The sequence below is a fragment of the Saccostrea cucullata genome, unplaced genomic scaffold (assembly GCF_032062105.1).
Source record: "Saccostrea cucullata isolate Sc308-1 unplaced genomic scaffold, CSIRO_AGI_Scuc_v1 ctg5445, whole genome shotgun sequence".
In the NCBI taxonomy this organism is placed as follows: Eukaryota; Metazoa; Mollusca; class Bivalvia; order Ostreida; family Ostreidae; genus Saccostrea; species Saccostrea cuccullata.
The window spans coordinates 19,844-36,812 of record NW_026929466.1 but is presented as its reverse complement, the minus strand read 5'-3'; the positions used below and the strand labels follow the sequence as shown (position 1 = coordinate 36,812).

Below are 16,969 nucleotides of genomic sequence, written 5' to 3'. Positions count from 1 at the left end.
CCAGTTCGTTCGAACACGAACATGCAGACAAGAACGAAGTGACATTTCATGGCTAACTCTTTGATGACTGACGAGGTTGGACACCTGTGGTTCAAATAAGTTATCCTGAAATATGCGGCAAGGCTAGATAACTTCTTATTCTGGACGGTCGTTCCTCCCATGAGGGTCCAGTCATCCTTAAGATTGCCATCACGCCGTTTCTAAGGAGCAATCTCTTCATAATCATTTGACTCACAATTTTGACCTTAGAATTTGACTTGCATTTGAGAATCTTCAACCCTCGCCATAAGCTGTAATTCCACAAACACATCTTGTTCGTGCTAGAATCTACTGTGACACAGGACCTCAGTTTACAGAGTAATATAAAGAACCGGTGATCACGTCCCTCAGTATGATTATACCAGGTCTGTGACAAATTAAGAAGAGAAAACTATGTAGAACGTCTATAATTTTAATCTTAAAATAGGACAAAACAGTATCCGAAATGAAATCTTTTCGGAAGTCCTCTCGTAATGCAAACGTTTATCTGATTTAACATAAAAGCGTTTTAGAGACGCGTCCAGATACACGTGCACACGACTACGTCATGACGAACATAGATAAACACGGACAGTTCGAAAGCTTTGATTATGAAAGTAAAAAATCCTTAAAAAAAAAATCCTAAAATCGAGGTGCACATTTGCGAAAAAAAAACAAACAGATATCAAGCCATAAATCAAGACAAAGCGGTTGTATTTGATGGTGCCCTGGCCAACATCGGGTGCGAAGTTGAAGTATGTGGTGGGGCCATCGACGAAACATCGGAAGAATGGGCAGCAGGTAGACGAATCGTAGAATTACGTTACCTTTCCACTCTGATGTTTTAGTTAGAATTATCTTAATGACTTAAATTATGTGTCTTGGAACAAGCCCTCACCACAGTTAGAATACCTCATATACTCGCAAAAAATTGCAGATTCGTACCGAAACGATTTTGAAGAATACAAAAGAATTTACACCATTATACATTAAATACCTTAAACCTAAAATATAATCCAAAAAAGACCAAAAAAAAAATCAACGTATTTTTCTCGCTTCAAAATAATACGCCATGTCTACATTCGGAATTCTCCGGATTTTTCCTAGTCAATGCACTGAGTTCGAGTTACCGTCCATGTTTATTTTCCTACATAGTGAATACACGGAAGGAATTCTATCGTAGGACATTTATCGTTTTAACGAATGGAACACTCTATATCCAAATAATACTAAACGCTACTACACTTTCTTAACACTGTGTGGGGAAAACGCTCTGGTCTTGGTTCCGTGTTGCATATTAGGTGTAAAAACAACACCTGCACGTGTTTGCCCGGTAGAAACGGGAAAAAGGGGGAGTACAGGCGCATTTGACATTATTTCAAAGGTTGTTTTTGGTAAGACCTATGAATATGTTTTTAGTTCATCATCATTGTTAATATATATGAGGTTTGAACACGTCAGCATGATTAGCAGTGTTTCAGTAGGCACATAGCACATTCTCAGATAATGCTATTTACCAGCTTTAATCTATGGTTTAATGCAAAGATTATAAATGTTAGAAATAGAAATCGTATTGCTCTAAATTTTGATTTGATGTAGGGACATTGTGTACTCGATTTTAACAGAAGTATGTAGATCTATTTAATACAAATTTTAACTAACTTGCATCTAGCTTGTGCCCACCCCCTTCCCATTAAATCATTAAAAAGAAAAACACACATATATAAAATACATATTTTATAAAAACATTATTGATGACCCTGATCTGTACAATTCAGTGAAAGGACAAAAGGAAAGCTTTTTCACGCACAAGGAGCTGACACTGCATGCTGGAGAGCTGCAAATGTTGACCAATGCTCAGCACTCAGGGCCTTTGAGTAGTAAGGAATCTTTTTCATGTCAGCATTTACTGTGACACAGGTCCTCGGTTCATACAGTCTTATCTGAAGGACTGGTCTCCACATCCCACAGTGAAATTCGAACCCACAACATAAGGATTAACTCCTTTCTTCGTAACTCTGGAGCAGACGCTCTATAATTACTGCGCCATGCAGGCGACTCTCAGATCTCTGTGTAATGCATACTTAATGAATTGATTGTGATATTTCAAGACTTAAGTTATCACTTTGAAAGTGTTTATTATATACCTAATATGTATCACTCAATTTTACTGTGACAATATGATCCGACTTTCTGGATCACCACAGTTATGATCCGACTTTCTGGATCACCACACTGTGGTTTTCTTAATCCATCTCACCACTCTCTGAAACTGATGACGTAGTACGCAAAAACATGACGTTATTTTTCTTAAAAAGTCCAGTGTTAATATGCTCTGTTTTATGGATTAATAGAGTGCAACTGATTTCTAAAGTTTTATTTAATTTGATCTGATGATCCGCGCCTGTCAAAAACTGCCAGACTGAAGCCAAATACACCAAACATCAGAGCTATAAGACGACAGTTTAAATATTACATACTCAGAGAATGATTGCCTTTAAAGAATCAGGGGCATTAAGGCCCTAAATATGCCCCAACCATAATGGACCAAATATTATAAATATTAAACGAATTATGATTGAATCACACCTTTTCGGACATATTTTCACGAATAAACCACTTTTAAGACATTTTGGGGTCAATACAAAAATAACACAATTTTCACTGATTTCTGGAAATATTTAATAAGTTTTTTTCTGTAAATATAATCGAAGATATAAAAGATGGATTTTTAATACAAATACAACAGAAATGATCTTTAACATGTGAATAGAAACTATTTATTTAGCTAAAAGTAGTTTAAAAAACGGATTTTAATGTAAAACAGTTGTTTTTATGTTCAAAATCAGATACCTGGGAACTTAAGATGTCTTTGAATGGACTCCACTCACAATATGTACTTTACGTTAAAAATATTTTAAATAAAATCCTATTAACTCTATCAGAAACTATAAATGAGAAATAACCCTTAAGTTTATATTATTTTGAATTCACAGAAAAATGTTAATTTTTCAAAGACAAGTACTATTTTATGTATTTAACATAAAAAGACTTTGAATGCTCAAAGTGAACAAACAAGAAATGTATTCAACTAACATTTTTAATAACAATTCATTTAAACTTGACAAAAATATCAATAAGGGATTTCATTTTGCATAAACAAATTCCAGAACTCCCATCATCCACCTAGTATACTTTTTACCAAAAAGATCACAGACGTTAAACATCACACCACTGACATGCCTTATACACTACATTTACTCAAAATAAGATAATGTTTATCATCCTCACAATGTCATAAAAATGAATTAAGCATCAAAGAATTAGTTATACTAGTACAATATGTTTGTCTGGAAAGGTTTTGTAATTACATTGTACTACAAAAAATAACAAGTACTTGTATATAGTCATGTTAAATTAACAAAGTTCAATACGCAAATCAACGCATTGCATAATAAACTGTAAAAGTTACTTTCATCTAAGAAACATTTTGTGATGCATTATGAATTTTACATCAGTATATTAATTTTGACAACAATAATTCATGAAGTATAATCAGATGATAATAACAAATCATTTCTTTCAATATTTACAACTGAACTTGTTAAACTCATGCAATGAATCTAATATGTTATTTGGATGTACAATGTACTATTTTTAATTTCTCAATTATATAACAGATGTTAACGAGGCTGGGGTGTGGCAGCCATTTTTAGACTATTTTGATCTCCTTTAAAAGAAGAGCTCCATTTAAAGATATACAAAAATGATAAAATTTTAAAACTAAAATGTATGATTTTTTTTCTTTGCCAAATGATAGTTGACAGATTAAAAGATACCATATCTAAAAAATAAGTTAAATCTGGTGGTTAATTTATGGTTAATTTGTTGACCCCCCAGCCTCCTTAAGAAATGATGCAGTGGATGTAAATCAATGGCACAATTCTTGTCACTCTTCAGTTGTGCTCATTTCACTTTCTGATGAGTCGGGAAGCACAGCTGCATCTTCAAGATAGTCAGCCCAGTCTTGAGTAGTATTCACTGCAAAGTTTTTGTGTCTCTCGTAGCCGAGAAACCACAAAACTGAAGCCACATGGGCACATGCCCCGACAACTCTGGCTCCAGCACGACACTGGCAATACCAACCAGTAACAGCTCCCTCTGAGTGCTCTATCCAAAGAAGGTATTGTTTACTTGAAATATGTCGACTCTTGATCCTTATCCGCAGAACATCAGGAATATCAGCATTTACCATGATGACGTAATCACCTTCTTCATCCATGTGCTGAGCAGTGTACCCCTTAGCCAGCTTTAATTGGTAAACACCGATAGTCAAATTACACAGATCCTCCTCTGAGAGACATGGAAAGTCCAATGAATCAGCAGCATTGATTGGGGTCCATGACTTGACTCTTCTGTGAAGTCCTTCAGATTCCACTCTCTCCTGAAGTTTGTTCGTCTGAGATGCTAAGAACTATATAAGAGAATTTTTTTTTTTTACTTCAGATTCCAATTTTATCACATATGAGCTATTAATACATGCATAAATTAATCAAAAAAAACGTTTTTGAACTTTGGACATGAGTGTAATGAAAAATTCAATATAAAACACAATATTTCTTTTAATTTAATAGAGATTTTAAATTAATGATGACAATTTGTATATTTTATATTAATAAATTCACAAAAAAGGAATGAAATAAATACTGGCATGTCCTTACCTTCATTTTAGCGGCTAAAATCACATCATTTTCTGGGTTTCCAGCATTTAAGGGTTGTCTGTACTTATTACAGAGAGCTGCAACCAAGCACACATAATCCCTGATGAAGGGTATCTGGGTATTCGGGACAACATTTTGCAAAAACTTCCACTGTTTCAGTCGTCCATTTACCGACTCAACAATCCAACGGATTTTGGTGACCAGTCTCGAAGTATTCGCCTGCAAAACATTAAAAAATATATATACATTGTAAACTGGGGTACAAAAAATGTAATTACTCTTAATTAAGTGTTTACATTGTGAGCATGTCAATTATTACTGACTTTTATCATTAATATACTATAACAGTGTATAAGATTGAAATATAAATAAATTATTATAAACTTCTTTTTTCTTTTAATTTTGATTAAAAAAGAGTTTTAAAATGAAGTATTATGTGTGTGTGTGCATTTTTATACCTCATCTGTTGTGTGTTGTTTCTGGCCCTTTGGAAGAAAGGCAGAATATCTGGCATCTGATTCCCAAGCTGTCAAGGAAACTGATTGAGTCTCTGAAGCCACGGTCCACTACGAGGACATCCTCCTGATGCAGCCAATCTTTGATGTTCTCCATGTTGGACAGAATGTTGTGCTTCAGGATGCTCGCATCGTTGTTTTTCTGGTCTGCAAAATATGGTCCGAGGACTGATATTATGTAGCCGGTTGTAGACACTATAACCATCGGCTTGACTAGAGGGCGGTTTTTGTGCTGGCTGTATGACCTGCGTTGGAACCTAAAGTTGCTACTTTTTTGGATAAAAATGTAGGTTCCATCCACAACTAAAATAGCTGGATTGTGTAGATCACTGCCAAACAGCTCCTTAGCAAGTGGCGTTGTGTGGTCCTGGATAATCTCTTCCCTTGAGATATGATCAAATCCCACATATTTAGGAGTAAAAGTCTCAGAAAGTTCTCTCCTGGCTGTTGTTATTGCCCTTCTGACACCACATTTTTCAATGTTGAAGAGTGTTGATAGCATTCGATGGGAAAGACCAGTCCTTAGTTTCACCAGTAGAAGAGCAATACAGGCTCTGATGCTGCGATTCTTCGTAGCTCTAATCGACTGCACATGCGACACTACATCATCAAAATCTGCTCTGGAAATTCCTGTTAAATTCACATAATCTGCGTCAGAGAGGCCATCGCTGCTGTCAAAGTCTAATCTGTTTTTCTTATTTCTAATTGCTGCTGCTCTTATTGTCGAAATCAGAGAAAAAATGTCTGTTTTGTTGAAGTAGGTGGTGTCATGTACCGACCTGGAGCCAGAAGATGGGTTCTCCAGACATCTCATAGCATCATCTTTCAGAGAAAAGTCTGGTGCTAAGTGGGATCTGCAGCACCGTGCACCCGACAGCAGGAGGTGTCCTGATAAAATGAATATATGATGCCGTCTCTCTGCAGACAGGGTGAGGAGCCTTGATGTCCTCTTCTTACATATGACACAGGATGAGTGACTTTTTCCTGATGAAACTATGGGCAATGGAATAATGTTCGGACTTTTGGCATCTGATTTCAGAGACTTTGCCGGTGGTTCATAATCTTGCTCTGTTTCTTTTGAAGTTTTCTTTATGGACTTGTAGAATTTCGTATAACAGTTCAGGCATGTAACATATACATAGTTTTCACAATTAACAGAAAGTCCCAAATGTTGAAGGTATAGTTTGTACGATTCAGAAGATCCAGGCCTTATGAAACGTCTTTGATCAGCTTTGGTTCTTTTCCCACAAGATATACAAGGATGTTGTTTAGGGCCATCTCCAGGCATTCTACAATTTAAATATTAATATCAAAATTAAATTACTATATATATTATGCATGCACATTTTGTCCTTAATTATGGAAGGAGGAGGGTTTACATGTACAGTGCATATAGTTTATATATACATTTGCATTTTTTTCTTTATATATGAAAGAAGGAAATAAAAGAAAGAAACAAGCATGTAATTTTGAAAAAAATATTTTTTGAGTAATATGAAAATTATCATTTTCAAGGTAATTAAGATTTTAGTAAGAAAAAAAATACCAATATTACAAATAAAACTTAAGCAATAACTAATCTATTCACATATTAATGTATAATGCATGGATGCTTGTAACCAATATTTAACTAATATATAAAAGTTAATGTTACCAGGTATAATATATAATTATTTCATTCATGAAATCAATTTAGATAGCAGTTTTATTGATTAACCTTTTTGAGTTTAATGAATAAAAATCAGAGGCAAAGACATTATTGGGTAATCTAAATTAAAACAAAATTAAAAGCTAGATGAATCTTGTAATGACAAACATTTTTTTTTTTTAAATGGACTGATTTAAATTCATTTATAATATTCCAAGGTAATCTAATTATTTTTTTTAATTACTTACAAAAGGTTAATTTTACATCAATATTATTTTAATCAATTGGTTTTAAAAAATACATTGTCCCCACAAGAAAAATACATGTAGAAAGAATTTATATTATTTATTCTGCAAAGAACATTAATTAGATTTAGTGATATTAGCTAATTTTAAAGAAACTAACTTTTTTTTATTTCGTTTTACCAAAAAGAAAAAAAAAGAAAAACCAAACAAACCAACCCAAAAAAAACCTCGTACCATTTTTTTTTTATGTTTTTGACTGTTATTGCACACCATACACTTGCACGGAAGATACTAAAGACCTGATATACTAAAGACCTGATATTGACCTGATGAAAAAAAAATTAATAATATCTCTCTGTTTTCTGTGTTTATCTTAACTTTTTGGTTATTCTTATATTACTGGGGTATAAGACAGATGTATTAGGTATAATTAAAAAAAAAAAAATTTTGGTATAAATATGGGGAACGAGCCATAAACTAGGAAAATGGATTGACCTGATAATTTTTATTGACCTGATATTGACCTGATGGAAATAAAAACTTATAAAATCTCCGTCTTCTCTGTCTTTATCATTATTTTTTGTTGTTCTTATATTGATCGCTAATAGGACAGATAAATTAGGTATGTTTGTGTTAAAAAATATTGGTAAAATTATGCGTAACGAGCCGTAAGCTATGAAAGTGTATTGACCTGATATTTTTATTGACCTGATTTTGACCTGATGGAAATAAAAACTTTTGAAATCTCAGTGTTTTCTGTGTTTATCTTTATTTTTTGTTATTCTTATATGTCAGGGATTTAAGACAGATATATTAGGTATAATTATGTTTAAAAAAAATATTGGTATTATTATGTGGAACGATCCAGAAACTCGGAAAATGTATTGTCCTGATATTTTTATTGACCTGATGGAAATATAAGTATCTGTGTTATCTCTGTTGGTTGTTCTATTATTTTTTAATTTCTACAAAAAGTACAGATAAGTATATACGTATAGCTAGGTATGTCTAGTATAATGTTGTTCTTTAAAAGTATTGTTATAAATCTGTATCGAGTCTTTAACAACGTGAAAGAAATGACCTGATATTTTTATTGACCTGATATTTTCTACTAATGGTCCAAAGGATAATACATGTAACTAAAATCATTGTACGTATTTGTATACATTCATTCATTAAATTACATCGTTTTATTGTTAGTAAGTAAAAACTATATTCTTAAAAGTTATTTTTAGCTCTACTGGTCAGAGACCAGAAGAGCTTATGCGATAGTAATGCGTCCGGCGTCCGTCCGTCTGTCTGTCTGTCTGTCTGTCCGTCTGTCTGTAAACAATTTTTCAAAACGCTACTCCTCCTACAATTTTAGTCTGATTTCAATATAACTTGGCACACAAGTAGACTACACTAAGATACATAGAATAGTGCATCGGTTTTTGATTTCGATGAACGGTGTTGCCATGGTTACTAAAAATAGAATTTTCTGTGAAATTCCTTTAAAATGCTACTCCTTCTACAGTTTTGGTCTGATTTCAATATAACTTGGCACACAAGTAGACTACATTAAGATACATAGAATAGTGCATCGGTTTTTGATTTCGATGAAAGGTGTTGCCATGGTTACTAAAAATAGAATTTTCTGTGAAATTCCTTTAAAACGCAACACCAATAGTTTTGATCTGATTTCAATATAACTTGGCACACAAGTAGACTACACTAAGATACATAGAATAGTGCATCGGTTTTTGATTTCGATGAACGGTGTTGCCATGGTTACTAAAAATAGAATTTTCTGTGAAATTCCTTAAAAACGCTACTCCTTCTACAGTTTTGGTCTGATTTCAATATAACTTGGCACACAAGTAGACTACAGTAAGATACATAGAATAGTGCATCAGTTTTTGATTTCGATGAACGGTGTTGCCATGGTTACTAAAAATAGAATTTTCTGTGAAATTCCTTAAAAACGCTACTCCTTCTACAGTTTTGGTCTGATTTCAATATAACTTGGCACACAAGTAGACTACACAAAGATACATAAAATAGTGCATCGGTTTTTGATTTCGATGAACGGTGTTGCCATGGTTACTAAAAATAGATTTTTCTGTGAAATTCCTTTAAAACGCTACTCCTTCTACAGTTTTGGTCTGATTTCAATATAACTTGGCACACAAGTAGACTACACTAAGATACATAGAATAGTGCATCGGTTTTTGATTTCGATGAACGGTGTTGCCATGGTTACTAAAAATAAAATTTTCTGTGAAATTCCTTTCAAACTCTACTCCTTCTACAGTTTTAGTTTGATTTCAAACTAAGTTGGCACACAAGTAGACTACACAAAGATACATAAAATAGTGCAATGGTTTTTGATAAGTACAAACCAGTAGAGCTACAATCTCGACAGAGACTTCTTGTTAAATACTTATTTTAAGTTTTTGGAAATTCTTTTTTTTTATGTCATTTATCTTTGGAAATGCAAATGTGCATTCATAGATTTGTAATTATGGTTGATAGCATCGTACTAATTATTATAAATAATAATTCTTGTAAAAACTACTTTTTATCATCATAATTAATCCTAGTGTGCAGGTTATTTAATTTTTTTCAAAACACGTAAACTCATTAACTGGCCGTTAATCGATTGATTGATACAGTGATCAGCATGATCAAGAAACCATCAAAAACCGCCGCATAATTGAAGTTGCAAACAAATATTTAACCTCATTTAAAATCTCTCTATTACATATTGCTTTAAAAGCTGTACATGATTGGGTGAAACGTAGTTCGGATACCTATTTCTAGCAAATTAAGATGCGCGAGTGTTTATTGAAAGATTGGTTAAACCGAAAAGCGATCTTTATTTCATTGGACAACACAATTTTAATTTGGAAGTAATTAAGATTAAACAAATTCATTGGCGTTTTTCAATTTACATGGGCGGGAATAAATCAAATTATCGTCTCAAAAATTATATTCTAAGACTATAAAATATCCAGATTTTACTCATTTTATTAAATTCCTCTTGATTTTTCAAGATGAGTACCGTGTGTTATCGCATTTATCTCGCTTTTGTCGCTGCGTGCAATTTCCTATTTTTTAGGTAATAAACAATTTCAATATTTATTATTTATTATTGTAATATCATCGTTCTGGAATTCGCATAAGTTATGCTGCTCGGGGTCATATTTGACAACTTTGGCTTGGTTAATATAAAGTAAAGTTTTAATTTTTATTCAAAAACTCGAACAGCTAACTATTGCCACAGGTATAGTATAACATGTACGGATACCTAACGGTGACAACTAAGTACATGTCTTTATTTATTTTTACATGTAAATACACCTCCTTTCATATCTGTGTCTTGAGTTCCTTCGGGAGCTTCTGGGAGGAGATAATGCTGGACCCGGGGTTAACTGCAATATAACTGTATATGTTGTATGAAGTTTTCACCCATTGCACGTCCTAACTCCCAGCCAGGTATTACAAAGAAAGGAGACTAACTTGTTAGGCCCCCGGGGAGCTAATATATAAATATATGAATATAATACATGTTTTAGATATTTGTGTACATGGATATAAATTATATTTCAATATTTATATAAATCTGCAATACGAACACATTTATAAATATTCTATCAAACGCTATACAAAAGATAGTTAGATGACAAAATTTTGAAACTCAAAAACATCACTTTTATGATCGTTGAAGATTAATAATGATTAAGATATCATTTGTAAATGTAGATTACCAAACCTCATGCAGGAGATGATAGGATGTGACGCTCCATTTGGCAGCTGTTCAGTATGGAGACATCGTACATGTGCTGGTGTAGAAGATGACGATGATTGGCTATGCACTCCACATAGACACTAAAAATGTACAAATGTAGCAGCCTCATTTGCCTTACAGTTGCAAACATTCAATCCAGCTGCTTATTAGCTACAAGAACTGATTAAGAATAGAACCAAAATATGAAAAAAATTCAACAATTAATGACTTGCATATATGGCTAAGAGTTCTTATCTGAAAAACACTAACAATATTTTACAGTACCTTAAAAAATATCAGGTCATTAAAAACCATCTGGTCGTTATAAACCATCAGGTCACTTAAAACCATCAGGTCAACTAAAACTAGTGCTAATTGTAACGGGGACTGACCCTAAAAAGGTTTTACCTACATCGGACGAAAAGTTTACAAGATCATTCCCGCGGACAAAAAAGTCCCAGGAAGAAGAAGAAGAAAAATAATAATAATAATAATAATAATAAGAAACAGAGTAAAAACAATATGTTCCCCAACTTCGTTTGGGGAACATAACTATCAGGTCAATTGCTAAATTTTCGGTTTATAACATTATATCAAGTCAATGAAAATATCAGGAAATTTCTATATTTCATGCTAGTCTTTATCTAATAGCGTTTTAATTTACATTTTATAAAATCTTAATAAATATATACAGTTTATCCTAGAAAAATTAGGCTTTTCATTAAAAATATCAGGTCATTAGTATAATTATCAGGTCATGCCGTAAAAAAATCTAATTTGTGATAATCGGCATATATTTGATAATAATTAGATATGTCTTAATTCTAGGAGAAAAAAATAAATTAAATATACCAGGCATTTTAAAATCATCAGGTCATCCAATAATATAAGGGCATTGAAATTATCAGGTCTTTAGTATAATGATCAGGTCATATAAAAAATAATGTCATTTTACTGATTTGCATCAAATATTTATATAATTTAAAATAACATACTTATATTATAGTAAAACCATGTTATTGAACTATAATATGGTCAATTGTAACATAAATTTAACCATATTTATCAGGTAAATAAAAAAACCAGAAGTCTCTGTCGAGACTGAAGCTCTACTGGTTTGAACTTATAGCAAAGGAAGAGAAAAGTACTTAAGCAGCTGGGATTTGAAACTTTACAACAGCAATAAATAGAATAATGATCGTTGATAAAGTCCCTTTATGTTCTTAGTGTAGTCTACTTGTTTGCCAAGTTATACTGAAATCAGACCAAAACTGTAGGAGGAGTAGCATTTTGAAAGAATTTCACAGAAATTTCTATTTTTAGTAACCACGGCAACACCGTTCATTGAAATCAAAAACCGATACACAGAATTATGTATCTTAGTGTAGTCTACTTGTGTGCCAAGTTATATTGAAATTAGACCAAAACTGTAGGAGGAGTAGCATTTTGAAAAATTCTTTACAGACAGACGGACAGACAGACGGACGGACGCCGGACGCATTACTATCGCATAAGCTCTTCTGGTCTCTGACCAGTAGAGCTAAAAATAGTGGTAAAAGAACATGGAAATCAACATTTGTACCATACATCAGATTTAATTTAATTGATTACAAAATGGTCCTCCTTATTAAACTCATTGATTTGCTCTGAAGGTTATCTCTCTTATCAGAGGGATATTATGCCTTAAGCCCTTGCAATAAAACTTGTTCTAGGTGAAAAGTCAGTCTTTTTTGTATTTTTCTGTCCACCAGTGTGTTAATTGTAAGTGATGGATGTAATTCCCTGAATTAAATTGTCATCTGCTATACAACTGAATAAAGGTATAAAATGGTGTATATTTAGAAACAAGCAAAGATGGTGCATCTTTGGAAACTGTAATATTTACAGGAAAGGAAAATGAATGATTGGACTTGGAATTGAACTAGGGACTCTGGCATCACTAGTCAGGTGTACATGTTCTACTACCTGAGTTCCACACCATCAACCTTTAGATCTCTCCCTCAAAGATTCAACCCAAGTTTTTTTTGCCCACAACTGGATTTTTATAGATCTGCAGATTCAGGGATGGTCAATGGAATGAAATTATGTAATAGCAAGGAGAAAATATATGGCTGGAATGGGATTTGAAACCAAGATCCCTGCATATTTATGAAGATAATACAAATTATCAGGTCATTCAAAAATTATCAGGTCAATTGAAAATTATCAGGTCAACGTTTTCAGCTAATATTTCATAAAATTATGAATGTTTTATCAAATAAAGTATATTTTTTCATTGAATTATGGTTAATAATCAATAATTAGTTTTGAAAAATCATAAACAACCCATAATTTTCTAATATTATTTACAAAAAATTCCATCAGGTCAATATCAGGTCTTTAGTATATCAGGTCTTTAGTATGGCCCCATTTGCACAGGTACCAGAGTAAGGTCCCTTGAATTATTGAATGCACAAACGCTCTAGACTCGGTTGTATTTTGTCTCAGACAGAAAAATATGTTGGCATTTTAAAAACACCTAATATAGAAAGGTAGTATATATATATTTTAATGCCAAATCGATTAAAAGTGATATATAAAAACATTCTTGCCCGATTACCTAAGTATCACTGAAGCTGACCGGTGATCATCACTCGATCAGACAAGATCCCTGCATACTACATGCCCCTACAGCTTGAGTGTACATTTAACCAGAATATAATTTTGATGACAAAATGGCAAGTTACACGGATGCTATACATACTATGCACTTATACATGTATATTTTCCGTATATGTAAAGATTTTCACAACTGATAAAACGCGGCTAATTATGCATGATGCAGATCAACCGGCCGATCGAGGGTTCATGAAGATTATGCCCTAAATCAAAGGGAATCGATGATGAAGTCAACTTATTATAACCTGTTTTTTTCTTTAAAAGAAGATAGCATGTTGTGTTCCTCTTTAATATATTTTAGATACACATAGCTACAACTGTTTGACATGATTACCGTCCCCCAGAGTTCATGGAGTTAGCGGAGTTTGTCATGTCAAATATTTTTCATGTTTTTATAAATATATGTTTGGGAGGGGATTTAATTTTGAGCAATGCATGCAAATAGTGCGTGCAAAATGAAAATTACTCTGATTTTCAATTCATCCCTACCTGCTAAATGGTTAGATAAATCTACTGTCACATTCGTGACATTGTCTGTTTTTGAGACATCCAAGTTCCAACTTTGTTTACGTCTGCTGCTGTCATTTGAATATAAAAACCGAAACCGGAAGCGATCAAATCGCGCCTCGAAAAACATCGTTTTATATATTTTTCATGGTGGCCGCATGCAAACAACAGAATGATATTTTGGGAAATAATTTAATTTGCCATTTTAAACAATCTATTAAATTTTTATTCTGTTGTTTGACTGCGGCCATATCTAAATCTTGTTTTGAATGTGAGAATTTGATGGAAATTTCTCAATTCCGGAAAATTCACACAACTTCACATAGTGATAACTCAACTACAAATCAAATGTTGAAAATTTCATTGCTATCTACATCAAACTGGACATCTTGTTATATGAAAAATAAACCAACTTAATGATAGCATTGGTATAAAAATGTTTTAAAAAATATTGGGCAGCTCGTATATGCTTACTGCCCCTGATTCTTTGAAACGATCGCTTACGCTTTGCAACTGCTGTCCAGACTGCCTTTGTGTGTGTGTTTCCTGAAAAATCTTGGTGAAAGCACTATGAATAAAGACACCAACAAACTAATTCAGAGAATTAGTGTCCCCCGCTGAAGGAAAAAGAGGAGCATCGATTCTCAGATTGGGGGTCGAGCCCCCTAGGCCTCACCCTGATTTGCAGAATTATTAAATTATATACTGAAGTAAACATAAAATGGAAATAGGAATATGGTTGATTGATTGTATACTGTGTAACGTCCCTCTCGAGAATTTTTCACTCATGTAGACGCCACCATTTGCTTCCACGGGGGAGAGCTACAAATTTTGACCTATACTCAGCACTTAGGGCCATTGAGCAAGGAGGGATCTTTTTCGTGCCAGCATCTACTGCGACACGGTACTTGATATTCGGTCTCATCCGAAGAACCGGTCTTCACGACCCAGAGTGGGATTCGAACTCGCGACGTAAGGATCAACTCCTAACTCGCGACTCTTAGAGCAGTCGCTCCAACTACTGCGCCACGTGGGCGACAGAATAATTAAGCAACAATTAATTTATGTTAATTGTACAAATATACAGTTTCATTATAGATTCTTAATCACATATTTTGAAAGATGAGAAGATATTGGATGACTATAGCTATTCATAGAATTGCATGGTATCTTACGGATCGTTGTTAACTTGCATTTCTCATTCCCGCGATTAAAGAGTCAAGATGTATATCCCGAACGCAGATATCGTCATTTACAAAAATCGATTGCTGATTGGTCGAGTGGTGTCGACCCCCATTCACAACCTGAGAAACCCTTGGCTAGCGAAGATGTCATTAGTCACCTGATAAAAAAAATCAATATCAGTGCGGAATTTTAAAAATCAATTTTCTAAAAGACTTTTAAAAATATATGATTCCACTGTTTCCACAACAAAACATTCCTTATAATTTTTGTTAATAGCCCCCCTGGTGCTATAACAGACATATCGAAAATTTCGTATACTTATGTACTGCCATTTTAGTTTGCAATTTAATTGGGTCCAACGCGGCTTCGTGCAGATATCAGGTACAACTTGATACAGAAGAAAGTTTTTGAAATCTAGCTTTTATTGCAATTGAGGTAAGAATTTGGAGTAATAAATCCAGAATCAAGCGCAATTATTGGTGCGCAATATATAAACATTTTAATGCCCCGCTTCGAAGAAGGGAATGTATATATTGCTTTGCTTTTGTCAGTCGGTTAACCAAGTTTCCGTTCATTTTCTTCTCAACCGTTGAACATACTGAAACGAAGTTTGGTTTACAGATTTTTCATTCCACCCCTCTCACAGCGACTTTTGCATGTTGCAGTCGAGTGTTCGTCTAGTTCATTTGTCCTTATAGAACGTTCGAAAATCATTATATAAATTGTATTTTAGAAGAACTTGGATTAAAATCTACAAGGGGTAATTCAACTTGTACTCATAGTTCCCTTTCTAAGGAACAAATTCTTCAAAATCATGTCAGTTTTGAATATTTTTAATATTCCGAAAAACCAAAATGATTTTGAACTACTTTATAATGGATTCCGAAACTTCATAAGAATCCTTACAAATTAAAGATACATAGCGGGTTCCAGTAAATGTTCAACCAAGCCTCTTTCTTTACTCCTCACTAAGATATTGACAGTAGTGAAGGAAAAAAATCAAGAGTACTGTGCAACAATATACTCAAGTGGTGTAACAATATATTCAAGAAGTGGTGTGAATCAGATGTTGATACTCGAAAATTCCAAAGAACTTTTGGACAATTTGAAATCACACGATTTTACGAAAATCAACAGCTTAAAAACTTACGACTTTATACACAACCACCCACCACGATAAATTAGAGTTCAGGCTTTTTGATATCATTGACAGCTGCGTTTTCACTAGCAAGAGACCCACGGGCCTTATAGGTCACCTGAATATCATGTAACAACTTCCCAACAATTGTATTTGGTTCGTGTTTTAAACCAGAAGCCGTGAAAATCACAATTTTGAAAGAGGCACTATTGTTCATCACAATTATACACTTAGCATGCTTACTTTGGTTACTTAATACAAAGAGGTAGATTAGAGTAATAAAGAGAAAATTCATTTCCACTTTATAACCACCAGTTGTGCACCCCACCCCGAAGGAACCACTCACCCTGCCCTGGGGCCAGATATTTCAAAATTTTGTAAGTTTATCATAAATTTTATCTTACCGGGGTATGCATCTTATTCTGTTACACGTTGACATTTACGGATCTAAATCAGCTGAAAAACTGTCCTAAACCATTTATCAAAATATTTTTTAATGTAAAGTCAATAAAATAACTGTTAATGACTACTAGAGATTAACATACAACACCCCCCCTCAACCCCC

At 33.5% G+C, this 16,969-nt stretch overlaps 1 protein-coding gene across 1 annotated transcript; it reads right to left on the bottom strand.

The window, feature by feature from the left end:
• Positions 1–3,595: 3,595 nt before the first annotated feature.
• LOC134280947 (uncharacterized) lies at positions 3,596–14,468 on the bottom strand. The gene is made up of 4 exons (XM_062763395.1): positions 14,064–14,468; positions 5,198–6,543; positions 4,740–4,958; positions 3,596–4,492 (listed from the first exon to the last, which is right to left on the bottom strand). Exon 2 carries the CDS (start codon positions 6,540–6,542, stop codon positions 5,199–5,201), a length of 1,344 nt encoding a protein of 447 aa, XP_062619379.1. The 5' UTR covers position 6,543; positions 14,064–14,468; the 3' UTR covers positions 3,596–4,492; positions 4,740–4,958; position 5,198.
• Positions 14,469–16,969: the final 2,501 nt, after the last annotated feature.